This window comes from Macrotis lagotis, chromosome 2 (genome assembly GCF_037893015.1).
Source record: "Macrotis lagotis isolate mMagLag1 chromosome 2, bilby.v1.9.chrom.fasta, whole genome shotgun sequence".
In the NCBI taxonomy this organism is placed as follows: domain Eukaryota; kingdom Metazoa; phylum Chordata; class Mammalia; order Peramelemorphia; family Peramelidae; genus Macrotis; species Macrotis lagotis.
In genome coordinates, this window is record NC_133659.1 from 11,371,495 (window position 1) to 11,394,744 (window position 23,250).

Below are 23,250 nucleotides of genomic sequence, written 5' to 3' on the forward strand. Positions count from 1 at the left end.
GAAGAGCCACCCATTCATTCTCTGGCCTAAAGGTACATAGTTCCTAAACCTGAAATGTGAAAGGAAAAGAAAGTCTAAATAGAAAAACAACTTTGGTGAATGGAAACTTTTTGAGGCCAAAGCCTCTTCTTTTTGTATTTGAATGGCAGTAGCAGCCATACCTTCTCTCAAAGGTCCAAAGTGACACGATTATGTCGGGGTCAAGACCCAAGGCATCCAACTGTGGCTGATGAGACCAAAATGAGCTCAGAAGACTCCACCACTCTATCACGAATAGACCATGTGAACATCGGCAGTGGAAAGATCATTAAATTGACTCCCCTCACATTTCTTTGGAGTCCAGCACCTGTCCTAGTATGGGCACTTAATGAATGTCGGCTGACTAAATGATTGATCTCCATTCTCTCCTCTCTTCTAAAAAAGTCAACCTAGCTCAAAAGCAGTTGGGAATTACTAAAGCCAGGAAAAAACTGTTAGACAACCCATGAACATTTCCAAGGACTGTTGGGGAACCTTAGGATGATCTCTGGTCCAATAAAAGAGAACATTGACTTCAAAGATCAATGGAGTTTCCCAGTAGTGGTGATGATGAACTGGGGCCCAGGTGCTGGCAAAATTACTTTCATAACCCTGCTTTTGAGTAGCATTTCAGAAGGAAAAGGTAGGAGGAGACAGTCAGTGAAGACTATCCATAGCATGAACCCTTGTAAATCTCAAGTTCAAGCACTGGGATGAAGGTTATTATCTTGCATATCTGCCCCTGCCCACTTGGAAGACAGGCCAAGCTTGCCCTATGGGATTCACGAAATCAAGGCCCATCATGAGCCAGAAGGAGGACAGGTGTGGATTTGGCTGGGGGCTCTCCCATCTGAGGCTCTCAGAGGTGCCATAATTAGTTTGGTTAAAAAATAATAAAAGGATATGTCATAATGAAAGCAGAGGAGTGTGCCAAATTCATTTTCTCCATGTGCTTGGCTCTAAGATGAGACAAAAGAAGGGAGTTCACGTGGGTGCCATATTGCAGGAGCTCCATCTGGCCTTCCCATAGCCAGGGAGCAAGGAAAGGCTCTCCTGCCCTTGGATGCTCACCCTACACTTTCCATTCTAGGAGCTACATTGAAATCAGGTCATGCCATGTTGGTTCAAGGAACTGGCGATGGTTAGTCTGGCCCTGAAGAGCCTGGGGCTAAATGAGAGAAGAAATCTTCCAATACCTGAAAAGCTGTCCTGTGGAAGAGAGACATTACTGTTCAATTGTGTCCAATTCTTCACGACCCCATCTAGGGTTTCTTAGCAGAGACACTGAATTGGTTTGCCATTTCCTTCTCCTGTTCATTTGATAGTTGAGGAAACTGAGGCAAATGGGGTTAATTAACTTGCCCAGAGTCACACAGCTAGTGTCTGAGGTTAGACTTGAACTCAGGTCTTCCTAACTCCAAGCTCAGTTCTATCCACTGAACAATTAAACTGTACTCTAATTGTGAACCTGCTGTAAAGGATGAATTCAAGTATTTTTTCCCCACTCCATTTTGAAGATCTCCTTTTAAATTGTCGTGGGCCCGGTCCTCTATGGCCTCTCAGATGTGGGGAAGACACGGCCAGTCACACAACTTCAATAAGCAAGGAGTCCCCAGCCACAATCCTTGAGGTAAGACAGAGGGTCATCGAACCTGGCCATCTGTTCTACTGCCAAACCCTAACTATCATTGGGCTTGATCAGCTGCTCTGCCCCTGTGTCCTCCAAGTCTCTACCTCCTCACCTTCTGTCTTCCAGACATACATACCCCAAGGACTTTGGGCCTTTGATGCAGTTGAACCCTTTTCCAGTGTGAGTTCCTTAGAAATAGGGAACATTTCTATTTGTATTTTTGTAATCGGCACATATGAAGCACTTAATAAGTATCGTTTCCCCCTTTTAATCCAACGTCCATCCATACATCTGTCCTTGATGAGCAAATGAAGGCTCAGAGACATCCAACTACTTAGTGGTAGGACACGTTAGCAGAGACAGAGCAGGAACACAACGCTTCTCATCTGGAAGGTCTATCATCTGAGACTAAATTCAGTCTGACATTAAACTGCTGCAGCCATGAATGGTCCATGGGCTGTAGGATTCAGCCTCCATGGATTCCAGATGCCATCGAGTCAGCCCTCTTTTGTGTTTGAGGAAAAGAACGTTCAAAGAAAAGACACTTGTCCAAGGTCACCCAGTCAGGAAGCAACAGACTGAGAATCGGAATCCAGGTTCACTGACTCCAGATTCAGTGTCCATTCTGCTCTTGTCACAGGCACCCATAGTAAGGGTGCGACCGTCCAGGTGGCTTCAAAAAGTCTGCACCTCCTATCGGTCCTAGAGTCCAAAGACCTAGGTCTGAGCTCTAGCTCCATGGTCTAGCCGGTTTAGTTAGGGCGCGGTACAAGTTCTCTGGACCTCAGCTTTGTCATCCGCCAGATGGAAATTCTAAGATTTCCTCTCCTCATCTCCCAGCGCTATTGAGAAAGAAGCACCTTAAAGTAGTCAAAGTGTGGGGCAAATAGCGGTTCTCATGTTATTATTCTGGACACTCTCCCCCCCCCCCCCAAGCCTCCTACCCATTATGGAATCCAAATAACCCATTTCCACCATTCATCCTGCTGAAAAATGACCACAAAAGGGTTCAATGCTCCCTCTAGTGGATGCAAAAAAGGGGGCGCCCAGGTGATCTGAGAGGTCTGCCTGTCAGACTCAAGTGATGTCCCTGCTCCCCAGGTAATGGTTGCAATGGTGGGGGAGAGGAAGAGAGAGGAGAGACAGGGAGGGAGAGAGGAGAGACAGAGGAAATAGAGAAAGAGAGACACAAAAGAGAGGAGAGACAGACGAGAGAGACAGAGGGAGAGAGACAGAGAGAGACACAAAAGACAGTGACAGAAAGGAGAGACCGACAGACAGAAGGACAGAGAGACAATAGAAAGAGACAGAGACTCAGAGAGAGAGAAACAGACAGACAAGAGACAGGGAGAAAGAGAGAGACAGAGACAGAGGGAGAGAGACAGACACAAAAGACAGTGACAGAGAGAGACAGAGATAGAGATAGAGAGACAGAGTCAAGGGAGAGAGACAGAGAAACAGAGTCGAGACAGAGAGACAGACAGAGATAGACAGACAGAGACAGAGGGAGAGAAAGACAGACAGGGAATGCCTCTGGTTTGTGAGGAAACATCTCAGTTGGAAAAAATGTAAAGGAGTGCTGGAAGTTCCTCAGGAGTTCATTATCTTTTCAAGGATTTGAGGGAAAGACGAGGCTGTGAGGTGGCCGTGAGTTTTCTTCTGTTTTCCTAGTACTTCACAATGGGAAGAAAAGGGCCCAGGGGTGGCTGTTTGATTCCTTCTGAGTTTTCCAGGCAGCAGAGGGTAAGAGAAACCCCTAGAACCGGGGTCCTCTGAGTCACCCATCAAGGTCATGTATGTATGAATGTATGTGATCTTTCCTCACATGATGGAAACTCCATTCTTCTCCCAAAGGCGCACTCCTATTTCTTTTCACAAGATCAGGATTTTGAGGAAGTCTCCTCCCATGTTAAGTCCTCCACCCCACCCCACTCAGGTGGGGCCTGAGCCCCAGTTCTCTGCCGCCAGAGGCAGGTGCCTTTCTCTGCCTCAAACTTGCTCATCAATGAAGGTCTGTGTCACCTGTGCCTGCTTCCTCCCTGAATGTGCCTTTTTCTTGGGGGTGGGGGAGATCTGATTTCAACAGTAGAAGGAGGGAAGCCTAATGAAGGAACTCCCTTCACTCTTGCAGATCAGTGCTAGAATGTTGAGGAGTCACCTGGGCCACTGTGACATGTGGGGGGGGGGTCCCACAGCCAGTGGGTACCAACTGCAGGATTTGAATCCAGGTCTTCTTGACTCTGAGACCTCATCTACCCACTATGCCACATGGTCTCTTTGTGTCTGTTTAAAGAAATAAAAAGGGAATTGGGAGGGGAAGAGATAGAGCCTGGCCTAGGTAGGTGATGACAAACAGATGCTAATATGATTTGAAGTTTGCAAAGTGCATCTTAGTGAGTTTTACCCCCCTTTCACAGATGAGGCAGCTGAGGCCAAGAGAATCAAGTGACTTCCTCATGATCACACACAGATGTAAGAGGCAAGATTCCAGCATCACCTGAAGGCCCAGAGCCTTGGGGGGACAGCGCCTCACTAGGGTTGTAGGGAAGGCTTTGGCTCCCTAGCCTGGCCCGGGGGCCACAAGCCCTAAGAGACTGGAGGCTGCTCGAGCTCTATCTTGTCTCTGGGTCTACCCCCAGTGCTGGCAGCCAGTGGGCACTTCTTATCTATATAATTAGATGGCAGAGGTAGGCAGGATGACTTCCCTGAATCTGAATGATCAATTGCTTATGGCTGCAGCTTTGAGGCTTAAAATAAACTTCCTGGTAATTTAAAAAAATGATTATGGGACTTTTAATGGAGATCTATACGCTACTATTTTGTTTCTGAACCACCTCCCCCAAAGAGAAAAAATATTATTGTCATTTAGTTTGAAGAAGCCAGAGCATAATAAAAATAGCACAAAAAGTATGGGGAATGAAGAGGGCAAATGGGGAGGGAGAGAAAAACAGATCTTTGTTCCCTGCTTTTAAAAAAAAAGTTAGGGGAATTTGAGTATTTCAAGCTTCACTCACAGTTTTACCTGCCGGTATTTTGCTTCCCAGTTCACTCTTGACCTGCTGGGGCTTTTCCTTTTCACTTTCATGTGACTATTAACAAATAGATTTTCCCGATGACCCTGTCTTCCATGATTGTGTCTTGTCTTGTCTTTGGCTGCAAAGCTGCCAGATCATCGTCCTGTTTTTAACTGGCTAGGAATCCAAAATGAAGAGGTGGCAGATAGTCCCAGAAGACACCAAGTCCCACCTGACCCTGAAGAATCCTCTCCATGCCGTGCCAAGCAGGGGTCATCCAGTCTTTGCTGGAAGATCTCCCGGGAAAGGGAACTCAACCCTTCCACATTCCATGTTAAACGTTTGGGTAGCCCTAGAACCAGCCTTTCTGCCTATATCTATATCTATCTATATACACTCCTAGGTCTAAGCCAATCACAGAATCTTCACAAAGTAACCCCCCCCACCTCCACACACACACATAAGCCCTCATCTGGTCTTGGCTTAAGGACCTCTGTGGAAGAGAAACCCGCCACTTCTTAAGAGATCTCCTTTGCGCTCTTAGACAGTTTTAATTGGTAGGAAGTTTCTCCTGACATCAAACGTAATTGAACATAATTCCAACTTCTACCATAGCTCCTCCTAATTCTGCCCTCTGGGGCCAAGTCTTCATCATCATTCACAGAGGTTTTTGCAGACCTTTCCAGCAGGCATTCTTGCCCAACTTTCTGGCACCATGTTGCCATAGGAAGGTAGAGCTACAAGAATATTAGTCAGAAGACCTGGGTTTGAGTGAAAACTACTATCCCCATGAGAAAACGAGCAACTAGCACTAAGGCTGCCACAAAGTAAGTGCCCCAGTGTTTGTTAATGGCCCAACTACCTGTTTGACATTGTACGGATAACTCAATTGCCTTGAGTCTCATTGGAGTCTACTGTAAAATGAAGAGGTTGGATTCCATGGGCTCCTTTCCAACTCTAGCTCTAGGATCCAAGGGCACACCAGATGTGAAATAAGAGGATCTGGATTCAAATTTGTGTCTTCAATGGAATCAATCACGAGAAAACTACTTCAACCCCTGGAAGCTCAGTTTCCTTATATGTAAAATAAGAAGAGTTTGTCTAAGTGATATCTTGACCTTTCTTTCACAACTAAATCTATGAGCCCAAATCTAATCTAAATTCTATGGTACAAACCCATCAAATAAAGTACAGCTCCCATGTCTCCCCTTCCCCATCCCCCAACCATCTTTTCTCTGAAATCTTAGTGGATTCAACTGATGTTCCATCCATAGCATGGGCAACAGGTCCTTCCCCCCCCCCCCCAGTTCAACCTATGCTCAAAGGCTCAAGGCAGAAAAGAACACTTTAGATGTCATTAAACTAAGCGCCCCCCCCCCCCATTAATAGGGTTGGACTCAGGATGAGGTTGATGTTCTGTTTGGCTTAGGGCAGAACTCAGAGCCATGGGTGGAAGGTTTAGAAAGGCAGATTCCAAGACTTCCAGTCAATGTTTAACAACTACCTGGGGGAGGTGGGGGCCAGAAAGAATGAATGCATACACACTTCTAAAGCTAATCTGCATTATTAGCAATCTCTTAAGTCTACAGTCAATGAAACGATTCATCAAGGCTATAATTGAGACATTCCCCCATTTCGGAAGTGTAAATACGAACATTGAAAATTTCACAATTGGTGGAAGCTGGTTAGAGCTGGCCCTAGCACACCCCTGGGCAGAATGGTGATTTACGTGAAAGAATTCTTCCTAATACTGATTGGATCCAAAGCAGAATGCAGCAACAACTCTTTATAAATGTTTTCTTCCCAACCTTTTCAGATCCTTTAAAAATCTGTTTTTCATGGTGTTTTCTTTTGTTTCAATCTGGTCTTGTGTTTGTAAATGGGGAGAATTCCCAGGGGCTACACCCAAGGGGCTCAACAACTGGTCCTAATCTGTTTTCTAACTTTTGAGAACAGTCAGCAGCCCTGGAACCCCGGTGGGTCAACCATCAATCAAGAAACCCTCACTAAGCAAGTATTTTATATTTGTAAATAAATATACACACAAATACACTAAATATATACTATAGATATAAATATAGATGATATAGAGATAGATAGATAGATAGATAGAGAGAGAGAGAGAGAGAGAGAGAGAGAGAGAGAGGATATAGAGTTAGATAGAGATATATAAAAGCACATACTAATCTCTGCCGATACTGAAGAAGTCAAGAACAGGGTTCCAGCCTGGAGACCAAAGACAAAGAACCATGGACAACTAACTCTGGGACAGGTTCCCTCTTTCCTACTGCCTCTGCAGGACCAGGAAATCATGGGCATTGGAGATTATCTAATTTTGTTCTGTAAAATGTTCCTTCAGCTTGGAAACACTTTTGGATTTGACTTTGGAAGGACAATTCCCTCCTTATTTCCCTGTTTATTCACACACACACACACACACACACACACACACACACACACACACACAGCCCACCTGGACCCTGAAACATCCCCCCCCCCAAAAAAAGAGCAGCTACTGAGTTTGCAAAGGTTAGTCCCTTTCCCCATCTCCCTCCCCAATTCTCTGGCTTCTCCCATCTCCACTCTCCCTCTGCTTCCTGTGTGAGCTCTTGGGAGAACTCCCCCAACCTCCAGGTAAAGAAGCCTCCTGGGCCAGTCATCCCTTCCTGTGCCACCCGTCTGCCTTCCTTCAACCTTTCTGCCACATTTGGCCCCATCTCCTCCTCCTCAAGCCACCGCCCCTTTCAGCTTCCCTTTGTGGATGGTCCTACCCCACTGGGTCGTAAGCCCCTTGAGGACAAAGACAGACTTTTCTTTCATACCAGGTTGTTTCCGGCTCTAGAACAAGGAAGATGCTACTGATCCAGTATAAGAAAAGAAAGGATATTTGTGCTCTAACCAAACACAATTATGTCCTTTTCTAATTCAAGATGTGTTTCTATCTAATGGCATTTTTCTTTTTTATTTTAATGGTATTTTTTTTAACACAAGAGGAGTTGCATTTGTTTTTGAAGTATATATATAGTCTAGATTGGGTTTTTTGACTGTTTAAAGAAAGAAAGTATTTTTGATCTAAAAATATCCACCATCAGAGGAAAGACAAGAGATCTTGGGGAAACTACGCTTTCAGGGGAGAAACAGAAATAGCCCTTCATCCAAGAAACCTGGAAAAATGAGTAAGTGACTACCTAGAAATGCGGGTGCCTTGGGAGGGATTTTCCCTGGGCTCCAGGGGCTAGCTGAGTCATTCTGGGCCCTTCTTTATGTACACATCCGAGGAAAGTGAAACCGCAGAGCCAGAGTGAGGCTTTCCCAAAACTGAGACACCCCCCCCCAATACTGGGCTTTAACTGGAAATGTTGGGGGGTATTTCTGGACCATCACTGCCCCAGGGTGAGCGCAGGCTCTTGGCTTTTCCTCCCCTGGTTGGGTTCTCCTAAACTTACTGGCCCCTCTGTCCTTGAGGCTAGAGCCTTGCTTTTCTCTTTCTTTGTATCACCAGCATTTAGCCAAGAGCAAGTGATGATCAAATATTTGTTGACTGGGTGATGAGCAGATAAAATTTGAAGAAGGAAAGAACACCCCTCCTGGAGTGGCCGGGCCAGAACCCTTGGAAATGCATGGAGAAATGACTTCTCAAGGCCTCAGTTTCCTCTTCTGTTAACAGAGGCAGGAGTAGCCCATTGTGCTCTGAGACCTATGGGACTTTCTAACATCTTCCTGAATTCATCTGACCTCTTGCCACTTCTACCCACTAGTGGCTCCTGGTTCTACTGTCTTGGGTTGAACATCGCAGGGTGAAAAGCCGCTTTCCACGGCAACCCCCACACCAAGGAATCCTTGCTCTAACACCCCTGCCAGGTGGTATCCCCTCTTGACCTAATGCCACCAGGAAGAAGAAGAACCCCGGCTCTGGAGGCAGCATCACTTCTTGACCTCCAGTCTAAATTAGCCCCTGTAGCCTTTCCTTTGAGTCTCCCCTCTGGAATCAAATGGAGCAACCCTCCTTCCTTGGGGAGCCCTTCACATACTGGAAGGTAACTGTTCCCCACCCCCTTCACCTACCCATATCCCAATCGTCTTTCCTACAGGCTGAACAGAACCCATTTATATTCCTCCTATGACAGGTGCTCAAGGCCCTGGACTTTCCTTGTCCCCCCACCCAGGCTCTCCCAAACTCATCAGCATTCTTCTTGAACCTTGAGATGAGCCCAAGGCTCTAGAGGAGGCGGAGAAGGGCCCAGGACAAGCTTCATTCCCCCGATTCCTGGGAAGGGCCACCCTCAGAGCACCTAGGCTTGTATTAGCTGCCATACTGACCTTGCGGTCCATTTAGACCCCCTGATCATTTTCATAACAATTGTCCATTTAGACCTCCTCCACTGTGATGTTGAAGTTTTGTGCCAAAGTGCACGACTCTACATTGGTCACTTTTGAATTTCATCTTGGTGGATCAAGTACCATTTGGATTCAGATTTGGTCATTTACTGCCCTGCCAAACATTTCCAGCTTTGGTTCTTCTAAACATTTATCCAGCAAACTGCATCCAACTCATTGATAAACCACTTTGCACAAGATCAAAGATCCCTGGTTCACTCCACTACGGACCTTCTGCCCAACTCACACCGAGCCATCAAGAACAGATGTAAAGAGGAGCCGGGTCTAAAACAATCTGGCTTCATTGCCGGCTGATTCACAGCCTGCCATCTTCTCCACATGATTGAATTTATCAAAAACTTTGCTAAAATCAGGTAAACTATATCCATGGCAATCAGGTCTCCCCAAGTCTTCTCTTTTCCAAGACACCCAACTCCAGGACCTTTCCCCAGTCATTGTGTGGCACAATGCTCAGACTCTTCACCATAGCCTGACTGCCCTCCACAGAGTTAGATCCAAATTGGGTTGAGCCCAGCTGAATATCATTTTCTGAGAGAATGAATCCTAACCTCCTTAGCAACTTCAAACACCTCTCAGTCTCACTTGGTGACCCCGAACAACTCACATCCTCCATGGAGACTCCAAATGACTCTCCATCCCTATGGAAACCATACCACTCTGCTTACTATATCCCATGTCCTGTAAAAAGGCAGGCTCTTTCCCCTACACACTGCTGGAGTCTGCTTGGACCCAGCCCACTGGTCCTTCCCTCAGAATGCAGCTCCGCATTCACTTCCATTTGTAGCTCTTACCTTCTTGTACCTCGGGTTCACACAGCAAGGTCAACATCCTTTAAAATGGTGGTGCCCAGGGCTGATCACACTATTCAGGTGCAGAATGGGGGTGGGGGGCAGGGAGAGCAGGAGAAGCTCTGCCTCTCTAAAAGCCCCCAGATGGCGGCAGCCTTGTTAACAGAACAGGGCTGGCTAAGTGGTTTTCTTTTGAATCTGAATGAACGTGCCTTGGCAGTTAAGCAGGGGCTGTCCAAGTGTCTATGGCAGTGGGAAGACATTTAGTCCAATTTCTCAGTGCTCCAATCAAACCTCTAGGATTCTACATTGCAAAGAAGGTGTCTGAGGCATTTCCTCCTCTAGGAGTTTCCTAGGTCATTGAAATGACAGGCCTAACCTCTATCCCAGTCTTAAGAAACACAATGGTTATGGCTATTCCAAGGTCTTGGCCTATCAGCTTGCTGTTTTTAGTAACTCCCTATTGTATTTTTTTTTGCAAGGCAATGGAGTTAAGTGGCTTGCCCAAGGCCACACAGCTAGGTCTTTATTAAGTGTCTGAGGTCACATTTGAACTCAGGTCCTCCTGATTCCAGGGCCGGTGCTCTATCCACTGCACCACCTAGCTGCCCCTAGTAAGTCCCTATTGTAGAGGCTAATGTTGGCACCATTTGTATGTGTATGAACAGAATGGGGAGGAGGGAGAAAAGGAAGGAGAAAAAAGGGATGATAGAGAGGAGGGTAAGAGGAGAGAGAGAAGGGAGAGAAAAAGAAGATAGAGGGGAAGAAGGGAAGGAGAGAAGAGAAGGAAGAAGGAAGAAAGAGAAAATAATGGGGGAGGGAAGAGGAGAGAGGAAGAAGAGGAAAAGAAAGAAAGAGAAGAGAAATAAGGAAAAGTAAAGGTAGGGAGGAGAGAGCTCTTTCTCTACCAACCTCCTTCTTTTATTGAGTTCCCCTTCTGACTTTGCAGACTGGTCTTAATATAACTGCTATTTACCTTTCACTGGGGACAGGGATGAAGAAAGGGAAGTGAGTTTTGAGAAATAAGGAGGGAGGCATCCTTTTGTTTTTATTTTGTTTTGTTTGCAAGTCAGTGGGGTTAAGTGACTTACCCAAGGCCACACAGCTAGGTCATTATTGAGTGTCTGAGGCTGGCTTTGAACTCAGGTTCTCCTGACTCCAGGGCTGGTGCTTTATCTACTGGGCCACCTAGCCTCCCTGTGGACATCCTTTTGGGGAGTTCTTCCTAAAGCCAGTGAGGCCCTCTTTAAAGGGGTTGGTATAGGAAACAGGAAAGATGACCCATTTCCTTCTTAGAGTTGGAGGTGGGTGGGAAGAAACCTTGATGAGTCTCTCCTTGCCTTCGCTCCTCTCTTTCTCTCCTTGCCTTTGCTCCTCTCTTTCTCTCCTTGCCTTCCCTCCTCTCTCTCTCTCCTTGCCTTCCCTCCTCTCTCTCTCTCCTTGCCTTCCCTCCTCTCTCTCTCTCCTTGCCTTCCCTCCTCTCTCTCTCTCCTTGCCTTCCCTCCTCTCTCTCTCTCCTTGCCTTCCCTCCTCTCTCTCTCTCCTTGCCTTCCCTCCTCTCTCTCTCTCCTTGCCTTCCCTCCTCTCTCTCTCTCCTTGCCTTCCCTCCTCTCTCTCTCTCCTTGCCTTCCCTCCTCTCTCTCTCTCCTTGCCTTCCCTCCTCTCTCTCTCTCCTTGCCTTCCCTCCTCTCTCTCTCTCCTTGCCTTCCCTCCTCTCTTTCTCTCCTTGCCTTCCCTCCTCTCTCTCTCTCCTTGCCTTCCCTCCTCTCTTTCTCTCCTTGCCTTCCCTCCTCTCTCTCTCTCCTTGCCTTCCCTCCTCTCTTTCTCTCCTTGCCTTCCCTCCTCTCTTTCTCGCCTTGCCTTCCCTCCTCTCTTTCTCTCCCTATCCTAACACATCCGAGGGAGGTGGGGAAAGAACTCACAGTTGCAGCCTGATTCTTCCCCTTTATGATTGGAGAACAGGAAAAGGGATCTGGAGCGTGCCATATTGTCAGCTATACTTGGTGTGTTAGTTGGATTCCTGAACTAAATTTTTTCTCTTGCTTCTAAAATCTTTGTCCAAAATAAAAACTCAAGGTAAAGGAGAGGTTTATATTTGGAAATTAAAGTGGTATAAAAATTACAAAAACAATCTTTTAAAAGAAATTATGTTGAGTGTATGGTAAAAAGGATACAGAACAGAGAAGGTCATAGACAGAGCTGGCAGTGATCTCAGAAACCATAGAATCCAACTCTTTCATTTAACAGATGAGGAAACTGAGGGCCAGGAAGATGGGGACTTGCTCCAGGTCACACAGGCAACACACTTCAAAAGTGAGCTTTGAACCCAGATCTTTTGACTTTAGGGTCAGGATTCCTTTGGTGACTCATGTTATCTCTAGGGGAAAGCCCAAAGAGATGGAACCATGGATTGGGCCGGGGCTGAGGGAGAAGGAATATGTTTTCAGTGGTGGAAAGAAATTAGGGAATTAGGATGAGGAAGGTCCGGTTGGGTTTTGGATGGGGAGGCAAGTGGTCTGGTTCAGATGAGAGGAAGGGTATAATTCACAGAATTAGGGATTTAGATTCACAAGAAGCCTTAGACACCATGGAGGACAAAGCTCTCATTCTATCGAGAAGAAAACTGAAATACAGAGATGAATTACTTCCCCAGAATCAAAGAGTTGTTATCTGAGGGAGGATTTGAACCCAGGTCTTCTGACTCCAAACCCAACATCCTGTCCATTCTCCCTCAAATGCCTTATTGTGATTAGGCAAAGAAAGTAATTGAGTCGAGCCATAGGAAGTGGCTGTTCCTGGGGATGGGGTGGATAGGGAGGGTCCTAACAGGCATAGGAGGGAACAATCCCAATTTCTTTTCTTCCTGTCCTGAGTCAAACCCTTCATTAGTCAATAAAAGGAGCTGAAGGATGCTGCCCACTACCATTACATCTGCTCCCTAGCCCAAGAAAGGGGAAGTCTGGCCAACCCTGGAAATCTTGGATCAGCAGACCCAGGGCACCACCACCCCCATCCATCTCTCAAAGCCTTAGAGATCACCCCTTGGTCTGTATTATCTCCCCCCACTCCAAGCAGGAACTATAAGAGAATCACAAATTTAGGACTGGAAGGAACCTCCGAGGTCAGCTAGTTCAACCTCCACCATCTTATGATTGGAGAAACTGAGTCCCAGGGAGGTCAAGTTAAGGAATAATTTCTATCACAAAGGAGAAGAGTGATAGAAAACTGGCCTTAAAGTTGACTCCAAATCTCACCTCTGACACTTAAAATTTGTGTGACCTCCAATAATTCTCTAAGCTTCGGGTGATGCTCTAGGCTTATAAATGGACAGTGCTCGGGTAGGTCATTAAATGGATGTTGAAGGAGAAAGAGCTTTAGCAAAGTGATTCATACTTCAGGGACCCCTCTTGCTTGGCTCTTGGGATCTCAGTGAAAGCATTCAACAGGAATGATGGTTTCCCCCCAGTCTTACCTTCCAAAACAGAGAAATATTCTGTAGGTCACCCTCAAGGTCATCCATTGTATACCACACATCTAATGTTCCAACTGGTTCTGTTTGAAAAGCAAAAAAACCATTTTGTTCATTAAGTCAGGCAGAGCTTTTAAAGTCATTCTTAATCAATTTATAAAAATGCAAAAGGCCACACAGCCTAGGCTGCCAGAGACTCAGCACCTGGAGTCAGGACTGTTCTTATAAAATATTTTGCTAATTATGTTTCAATGCAATTTGATTTCCCTTGTGATCCTATGCATTTTTACTTCATACATTTCAAAAACCATGGTTTGTAAAGGGATTCAGAAGCCACAGCAGGCACCCAAAGGGTCTATGACTCAAAATAGGTCAGAGGCACCTGTTTTAAAGGGTCTTCTAAGATGAATGTATCCAATTTTTAGTCAATTCAATTAAATAAAACATTAATTAGACACTGTTCTAGAAGAGTTAGAGATGGTCATGTGTTAGATGGAGCACCAGGTCTGGAGTCAGAAAGAGTCAAATCCAGCCTCAGAGCATGGCAAGTCACTTAACCTCTGTCTCAGTTATCTTAACTGTAAAATGGGGATAACAATATGATTCCTAGGGTTGTCTCAAGGATCAAATTAGATAATATTTGCAAAATCCTTAGCCCAGGCACTAAGGGGCAGCTGAGTGGTCCAGTGGGTAGATTACTGACCTTGGAATCAGGAGGACAGAATTTGAATCCAATCTCAGACAGCTGTCACTTACTGGTTGTGTGACCTTGGGCAAGTCATTGAACCCAATTGCCTTGCCTCCAGGGCCATCTCCAGTCCTGGTCCACATCTGACCACTTGACTCAGATGGCTCCAGAGGAGAAAGTGAGGCTGGTGACTTAGCACAGCCCCCCTCATTCAAATCCATGAGCTTGTCATGCCCTCACCTTGACATCATGGTCTTCTTCCAAAATGAAGGCACTAGAAATATTAGCTATTATTATAATCATGATTACTAAAGAAATAAAAGGGAAAACAGTCCCTGCCTATAAGAGGCTTATATCCTATCACAGTCAACAAGAGTTAATCATTACTAAGCAATCACATGAATGAGGTCCCTTCTTAATGTTCCCCTCCTCCTCCTTCAGTTCTCTTCCATTTATTTAGGATTAGAGCATTCATCCATTGGTCAATCAATCAACAGCATTTATTAAGCCCCTACTATGTGCTGACCTCGGGGGTAGGTGGCCCCTGCACCCCCTCAGTCGGTCCCTACCAGGCACTGCCTTCCCCCCTTTCCCCCTCAGTCTGTCTTTCTGTAAGGATCAAGCCCAAGGTCTTGGCATAGTGCCAGCCACATGATAGGTGCTTTATTCAGGTTCTCTCTGCACCTGGCTAGCTGGTTTTCTGTTTCTCTCCATATTCCTAACTGTTGATTTATAAAAAAAAATGACCTGCACACCAACGGGTAGTAGGAGGTGGGGGGGGTGTCTTTAGATTTAGAGCTGGAAGAGACCTTCAAGGTCATCAAGTCCAACACCAGTATTTTACAGATGAGGAAATTGAGGTTCCAGTTCATGTACCCAAGGCTACATAGCTAGTAAGGGGAAGACCCAGGAATGAAACCCAAGTGTTTACTCTGAGGTATAAATATATCATCTCTGGCTACAGCATGGAAACTCCTGGAGAGCAAAAAGGGATCCCTGTCTCCCTTTTTTCTTTCTCTCCTTCATCCTTTCCTTCTCTTTCTCTTTGATCCTTTCCATTTCTCTTTCATCTTTTTCTTCTCTATTTCATCCTTTCCTCCTTTCTCTTCCTTTTCCTCCCTCTTTCATCCTTTCACATCTCTTTCATATTTTCCTTCTCTATTTAATCCTTTCTTCCTCTCACTCTTTCATCCTTTCCCTCTCTTTCTCATCCTTTCCTTCTCTCTATTTTGTTCTATTTCATCCTCTCTTTCATCCTTTCCTTCTCTGTATTTCATCCTTTCCCTCTTTCTTTATCCTCCCCTCTCTCTCTTTATCCTTTCTCTCTCTTTCACCTTTTTCTTCTCTAGTTCAACCTTTCATTTTTTATCCTTTTTTGTTCTTTACCTTTTTTGTTCTCTATTTCATTCTCTCTCTCTCTCTCTCTCTCTCTCTCTCTCTCTCTCTCTCTCTCTCTCTCTCCCTCTCTCCCTCTCTCTCTCCCTCTCTCCCTCTCTCCCCCCCCCCCCTTTTCCTCTGTTTTTCATTTGTCTAATCAGGGCTTAGCACAGATCCCAGCACCCAGTAGACACATCGTAAATGCCAAATTGATCGACTACCATCCTAGAGAGTCTGTTAAAGACCAATGTGTCAAACTGTTAAGTCTTTCTGTGTCAACACGTCAGGAAGCTGTGATTTCTTGGCAGAGGAATTTCCTCCCCCCAACCCTCACAGAATTTAGACTTGAAGACATTTTTGAGGGGTAAGAGGTTTTCACTTGCCCAGAGTAAGGACTAGAAAAGGGATGTGAAATGGGGTCTTTGTGATTCTAGGCCCTACCTTCCATTCATCTTACCATCCCGCCAGTCAAATGTTGATGAAACAAAACCTTGCGGATTAAAAACAAAACAAATTAAGCTTATTATCCCTTCATCAACTGATGAAAATATTATTTCAAAAAAGCAATCCTACTCTATTGGGAGGCAAAGAAAAATCCTAGTGTCAGATAAGGTATTTGAGATAGACCAGAAAAGTACCTGTATTATTTGCATCATCAGAAACTCTTGAATATGGACCTCGTTAATTAGATGGAATAACCTCAATGAGTTGCACCATCCCAAGCATCCTTTCCATCCACCATCCACCTTTCCTTAGCTCTCACATCAAGACATAGGACTTGGGTAGTTACTTTTGCTCCTCAGGGAGAGCATCTGTTCAAAAGCCTGGTTTAAGATGTTTTAAAATAAGATCTTTGGTGGGGGGTGGGGGGTGGGAGGGGTCTACATCCAGGGCAAACTCCTCCTATGTGCTGCTTAAGGAAGATTGTCTGAAGATTTCCCTAAGGTGATGTTCAAGATGGAAGGAGGAAGTCCCGAGGGAGTTGCAGGCTTCTTTGGGTGACCATGGACAATCATGGATCGGGGCTCCCACATAAGACAGACACCAAATTTTACTGATATCTGACTTTTCCTTCTTTCGTTGGATAATGAGGAGGTGAGGAAGCAGGGAGAGGACAGGGTCTGCAAGGCTTTTCCCTGGAATAAAAATGTGGTCCGTCCTACTGTGGTACAGAATAGAGTGAGTCCAAATCTAAAACAAAGTGCAGGACTCTGTCCTTGCAGTCAAGGCATGGGGGGGGGGGGGCGGGGGGCACTGGGTCTTAGCTTATAAGAGAGACCTGGATGCTAAGAAAGCTTTAGGGCAACTTAGAAACATAGAATTTGCTCTCTATCACCCAGTCCTAAAATAAAAGTTAAACTAAGCAATAAGACAGCAGTCAAATCAAATATACCTCAATATCTCTCTCTCCACACAGAGATATCTAAATACAAATTTGCATACATATTTAGTATTTAATAAATATATTAATAAATAATAAATATAGCATTTAATAAAAATAAATTATTACCAAATTACCAAATAATAAAAAATAAATTTGATAAATAAATAATAATACATAAAATAAATACTATTTGCCTTTATACTGTTATTGCTGTTAAGTCATATCCAGCTGTCCATGGCCACATTTGAGGACTTTTTGGCAAAGATACTGGAGTAGTTTGCAATTTCCTTCTCCAATTCATTTTACAGATGAGGGCACTGAGACAAATAGGGTTAAGTGACTGGCCCAGGGTCATATATGTGTTTGAGGCTGGATTTGAACTCAAGAAGATGAGTCTTCCCAACTCCAAATCAGTTCTCTATCCTCTGAGGTAAGATTAAAGCCCAGTTTTCCTGACCCACCAAGTCCAGTGCTCACCACTCACCTGATAAGAACATTCTTGGAGATTCTTCTCCTTCTGTGATAAAACTGGGTGAGGACTGACTGGGAAGTAGGGAGATACTGAAGCAAAAGCCCAGGACTTGAGGAGATAGTCAAACACCCTATATTTATTTTGGGTTAATTGTATCAGGTACTGGGTTATGTTTTGACCTTACAAAAAAAATGGAAAAAATAGTTCTTTTCCAAATATGCAAACAATAGTTGAATGACTGTGGACAAGTCATTCATCTTCTCAAGTTGGTTTTTTCACTTATTAATGGGAATTCTTTTTTTTTTTTTAGGATTTTGCAAGGCAATGGGATTAAGTGGCTTGCCCAAGGCCACACAACTAGGTAATTATTAAGTGTCTGAGGCTGGATTTGAACTCAGGGACTCCTGACTCCAGGGCCAGTGCCCTATCCACTGTGCCACCTAGCCACCCCTATTAATGGGAATTCTTAGCCTTGTACTCCCACCCCCACCCTCCAGGAAGGTTGTGAAGAGAGAGCCTTGTACCCTTGTGGTGCAGGGCACTGGAACCCTTGGCCAAGTCTGGACTAGGGGTGACTGGTCACTCTGACCAGTTCATTCTTTGGTATTTAGGTCCAAAAAAGTCCTCTAAACTCCTTAGATCTTAGTGGTCTCAAAAGAGAGAGAAGAGTCGGTGCTTCTGTCCTCCGTGTTGGAAGTTTGTAAAGTGCCACAAGAGCATCAGCTCTTTGAGGGCAGGGAGACTGCCTAGGATACCAGAAGCACTTAATAAAGGCTTGCTGACTGCTCTGTATTTCCAGGGCTCAATATGATGTTTGACAGGAACAGCTGGTGCTTACTAAATGCTTACTGACTTGGCTACAATCATGGCAGGCCCTCCTATGGGGCACCATTATCCCTACTAGACATATGACTCCAAGAGGACTCTTGGCCAGAGTCGAGTCATTGTCAAAGGAACTGTTCAAACTCAGGTCTTTGGGAGCCAAAGAATTCTAGAAGATGAAAAGAGATAGAAAATATTAAGCCTTCTCTGTCTCCGAAAAAGAAAAAAACAAAGTGAGGCAGAAGTCAGATTTCCTAAGACTTCAGAATCTCTCATTTAAAAGACAAAATGGGTTGGGATGGGGGGGGGGGAGAACATTTTCCAAAGGGGGGAAGGGGAATTTCTGCATGGCTCGAGACATTATTTAACTTTAAAATCTACCATCTAATGGCATAGGAGATGGTTAACCTGAAAAGCCAAATGAAAACTCTAGCTCTTGTAAGATTCCCTGCTTCGAGCAATGGTGGGGTGACCACCGGTCAGGTATGTGGTGGATTGAATATTCTGCAATGGGGTGGCTTCCATGGCCAGAGTCTGTGCTTTGGAGATGATAGGTCACTGTTCTGAAGGAAGGCAACATTCAGTTTTATGTAGGTATAATGGACATAGCAGAGGGATGAAATGGAATTGAAACCTTACTATAGGTTAGCGATGGAAAAAACCCAACTGGAAAACCCCTAAGCAGGCAAATGGGCATCTAAAGGGTCAAAAGGAAAAGGGAGGGGAGAGAGAGACAGACAGACAGAGAGACAGAGAAACAGAGAGAGAGAGAGAGAGAGAGAGAGAGAGAGAGAGAGAGAGAGAGACAAAGAGAGTGAGAGAGAGAGAGAAATATCACAGCTTTTGGGTCTTGCATCAGAGTTAGTGTTTCAGAAAGGAACTGATGTCAGAAGTAGTGGTGAGCGGTAAGAGCTGAGCCCTTAAGAACGTAGCCTAGGGTCTTAAAGCAACCCACAAGAGCAGACACCAAAAAAGAAAATGAAAACATTGGGCGTCAGCCAAGAAGACTCTGCTAAGGGAGATGTGTTTCAGGGGAGTAACTATTCTTCAGGGGAGTATCAGAAAACCTTCAGAATGAAAGCTGCTTCTGGGCGAATTGTCTAAGCACCCCAAACTGGTCTCTTGTTGGGTACATTATGGATGAGAAAAGTCAAATCTTGATTATTATAAAATGATTTATTTTTGTTATTTTTTTGACTTGGACTGTTTGCATGGGAAAGGGGAAGAGGGAGAATGACCTCCAGTGTGGAAATTCTCTTCACTATAAAGACCTGGCAGTTCAGCTGTAATTTATTCTCTTAGAGAATTGTGATTTGGGGAAGTCCCAGGGAGGTTAACCTCTCCGACCCTCAGTTTCTTTCTCTGGGGATAATCATCTTCTTAATTCCTACTTCATTTACCTGTTGCTAGAATCAGATGAGCTAAAATTGTTAAAACTGAAAATTATTCAGCACCATCCAACTAGTAGTTATCTGAGATAGGGTTCAGACTTAGTCTCTCTTGCCTCCAGAGACTTTCTCTATGGCTATTATGATGACCATCCTCCTTCCTAATTAAGGTGATAGAGCACTGAGCCTGCAAACAGGAAAATCTGAATTCAAATACAGTCTTGGACAGTAACTTGCTGTGTGACCCTGAACAAGTCACTTTCTCCCATTTGTCTGTTTTCTCATCTGTAAAATGAGCTGGGGGAGGAAATGGCAAACCCTCCAATGTCTCTGCCAAGAAAACCCCAAATGGGGTCACGAGACTGAACAACAGCAATAATTCAAGTTTACCTTGGAAACTGAATTAAAATTTTAGAAGGAGTAAAAATAAGATGTTTCATGAATTAGGCCCCAAACATGGAAAAGCAAAAGGGAACACGTCCCTCTCTCCCTCTCGAATTAATACCCTGAAAACCCTTTAATAATAATATGACTGGCCAGCATTTGGGCATCACTGGAAAATGTGCCAAGTATTTCACACATATCATCTCATTCGATCTTCACAAGGGCAGTTGGTACTATATTACCCCCATTTTATAGATAAGGAAACTGAGGCAGACAGTTGAAGTGACTAGCTAGCTATGGGGTCTCATAGCTAGTATATGTTGGATTGGGTGAATTGGAACTCAGTAAAGGGGCTGCCTTACATGATCAGAGGTCCCATCTTGTCTAAATCCTCTGATATCATACATTAATTCATTAAAAAAAAACACAAGCTCAAAATCTTTCTTTTGACCAATCCCATGAGTCTGTTTGTTGATGGACAAGAGAGGGAAAAAGTGAAACCAACACACTCCACTCTTTGGTTTGAGTGTTACCTACCTATGACTAAGAACTAATGAAAAACAGAGAGCCATGGACCAAATCCTTAGTTTATCAAGCTAATTGGCCAGGTGGGTTTCATGCCTCTGGATGCCCCAAAGTCTTCCATGAGTCTACACTGATTTTCTAGGGCAGGGTATTGTGGACCTTCTTTGGCAGAAAGGTGGAGTTTATGGTCCATTCTCAGAATAATGACTGAAGGAAACACCATTTCAACAAGAGATTAGTCCAAAGCAGTGGTCTTTTTTTCCTCCATCCCAGCTTCCCAGATCTCCTGAAATCTATCCACACACTTTGGATGGCCCTTGGGCTTCAGGTTTAGAACCCCTACACTAGGAGACAAAGACCCTGAGGCTGGCATTTAAAATGCCCTTCAACCTGGCTCCCATCTACCTCTCCAATGTTATTTCATATTTTTCCTCTCCATGACAGACTGGCATCCCATTGGTATCTTTGTGAACAAAAGTGGCCACAATATCTTGAATCCCCAGGTTCCTGACTCTTCTCTTCCTCTTAGCCTCCTTCAAAGCTTTGCCCTGGTTACATCTCCCCCATAAGGCCTAGTCTGGAAAAGGGGAGGAGGGGAAGAGACTCCCAGTGGAGAATTTCCCTTCATTTATTCAGATTCAGCAACTCATCTGTAACTTAATCTCTTAGAGAATCACTACTTGTGTAATCTTGAGTAAATCCTGGAGGGTCACCTCCCTGACACTCAGTTTCTTCCAATTCAAACAATTACTCAATCAATATTTATCTGAAGCACCTACTAGGTACCAATCACTCTGCTTAGCACTGTGGATACAAAAAGAGGCAAGAGACAATCCCTGCCCTCCATCTTGGGGGCTGGCTCTCTCCCTCTTGAATTATACCCTGAAAACCCTTTAATAATAATTTGACTGGCCAGCATTTGGGCATCACTGGAAAATGTGCCAAGTATTTGACAAATATCATCTCATTCAATCTTCACAAGGGTGGCTGGTACTATATTGCCCTATTTTATAGATAAGGAAACTGAGGCAGACAGAGTTGAAGTGACTTAACTAGCTATGGGGTCCCATAGCTAGTATATGTTGGATTGGGTGAATTGGAACTCAGTAAAGGGGCTGCCTTACATGACTTCAGAGGTCCCATCTTGTCTAAATCCTCTGATATCATACACATATTTTGACTGTATGTTGACATATATCTATAAGATGACCCCACAAATTTAGAGCAATGAGAATTGTGTGTGTGTGCGTGTGTGTGTGTGTGTGTGTGTTACCTTCTTTCGGAGTTTGAGTCCTCAGTGATTTACTCCAATCACTCCATCTTCCTTTGACTGAATGTAGCCTGGAGGAAATCTGAAATTCATACTCTGTAAAGGGTTCCAGGTTGTACAGAACACATCTGCCTCCAGCATTAGTGACATGAACCTTAGATCAGACAATACAAACCAAAAATTCATGAATGTTGAATCAACTCAGCCCACGGATCTCCAAGCTACTTCTGATTCTATGAGAAGTCTCAATGGCATTAGGCAATCTGAATTTTGGATCACCTCACTCTCAATTGTCATTTGCATGGCCATTCATTAAGCACCAACCCTCTGCCAGTCAATAAACATTTATTACGTTCCTACTATATTACTAAATTAGATGCCAGAGATAGGAATACAAAGAACAGAGTCATCTCTAGCTGAGAAGCTTACAAGATGGCAAAGGATGGAGGATGAACAGTTTAGATGACTACGTGTCCACATACAGATTAAGACTCAATGAGGGAAGATGACAACATATACATGCTATATCCACACACATATCCATACTATATCTATGTACCCTATATATGACATGCTATATATCCTATAACATATGATTGACACAAATACTAGGAGGAATATAAGAACAGGATACTGCTAAGAAATCTATCCAGGTCAGTCCAAGAGACAGAGTTCTGGACATGAATTCAAATACAGTCTCAGACACTTACCAATGACCCTGGTTGAACCACTTTACCTCTCTTTGCCTCAGTTTCTTCATCTGTAAAATGAGTAAAAAGTAGTCCCTCCTTTCACAGGGAAGTTTGCAAGGATCAAAGGAGAGAATAACTGCAAAGTGCTTTCCCAACCTTAAGACATCATGATGCCAGTTATCATCATCACCCCCATCACCAAGGACATTAGGGAAGATTCTCCCAGATGTGGCGGCATGTTGGGAGGAGTCCCTGTGGGTAGGCCCAGGGAGTCTCCTAAAAAAGTGATTCTTGTCCCTGATTTGAAGGCAGACTGGTGCTTCAGTAGGTCTGAAGAGGAGTGACATGGGCAGCTCTCATCCACGAGAAAAGTGGCCATGAAAAGCCAGCTTCGAGCTGATGCTCACAAGTCTTTCTTTTCCGCCTTTGATCCTGTGTCAGACACTTCGAACCCCCTCCTGTCTTTTTTCCTGTGTCAGAGTCTTTGACTCAACCTTTCTCTTCCTTCCTCTCTTTAATGACCAGACTTCAGATGCTTTTGACTCATGACACGTCAGACCCTGCCCTGTCTCAGCAAGATTAATCTTCCAGTCATGGGAAGGAGAGAGAAGGGTCAAAGGATGCTAGTGCTGCCTCTTAGCTGGCTGGGGAACCTTGAGCAAGTCACGCTTCATCTTGAGAGGTCTCTGCTTCCTCATCAAGGAATTGTAAGAGATAGAAGGGTGGAAGGAGAGCATTCTAGACTTGGGGGACAGTCAGTCCCAAGGTGTAGACAGCCACAGATGAGGAGAGGGAAAAAGTCTGGTTAACTGGACAAGAGAAGTGTTATATTAATCATGGTCTAAGGGTAGGTTGGATTCCGGTTGGATGGGCTTTCACTGCCTACAATGGAGTCTGTGTATGACCCTAACGGTCATAGAGAACCATAGCA

General features: G+C 44.6%; 1 protein-coding gene across 1 annotated transcript in view; it reads right to left on the minus strand.

The window, feature by feature from the left end:
- The window catches only part of IL12RB2 (interleukin 12 receptor subunit beta 2), an 81,532-nt gene that overhangs the window by 31,721 nt on the left and 26,561 nt on the right, over window positions 1–23,250 (minus strand). Inside the window, exons 7-8 of the mRNA XM_074221224.1 lie at window positions 21,631–21,781; window positions 13,321–13,400 (exon numbers count right to left, since the gene is read on the minus strand). Of these exons, the coding sequence (XP_074077325.1) occupies window positions 13,321–13,400; window positions 21,631–21,781 (231 nt within the window). The remainder of the gene's footprint in view (window positions 1–13,320; window positions 13,401–21,630; window positions 21,782–23,250) is intronic.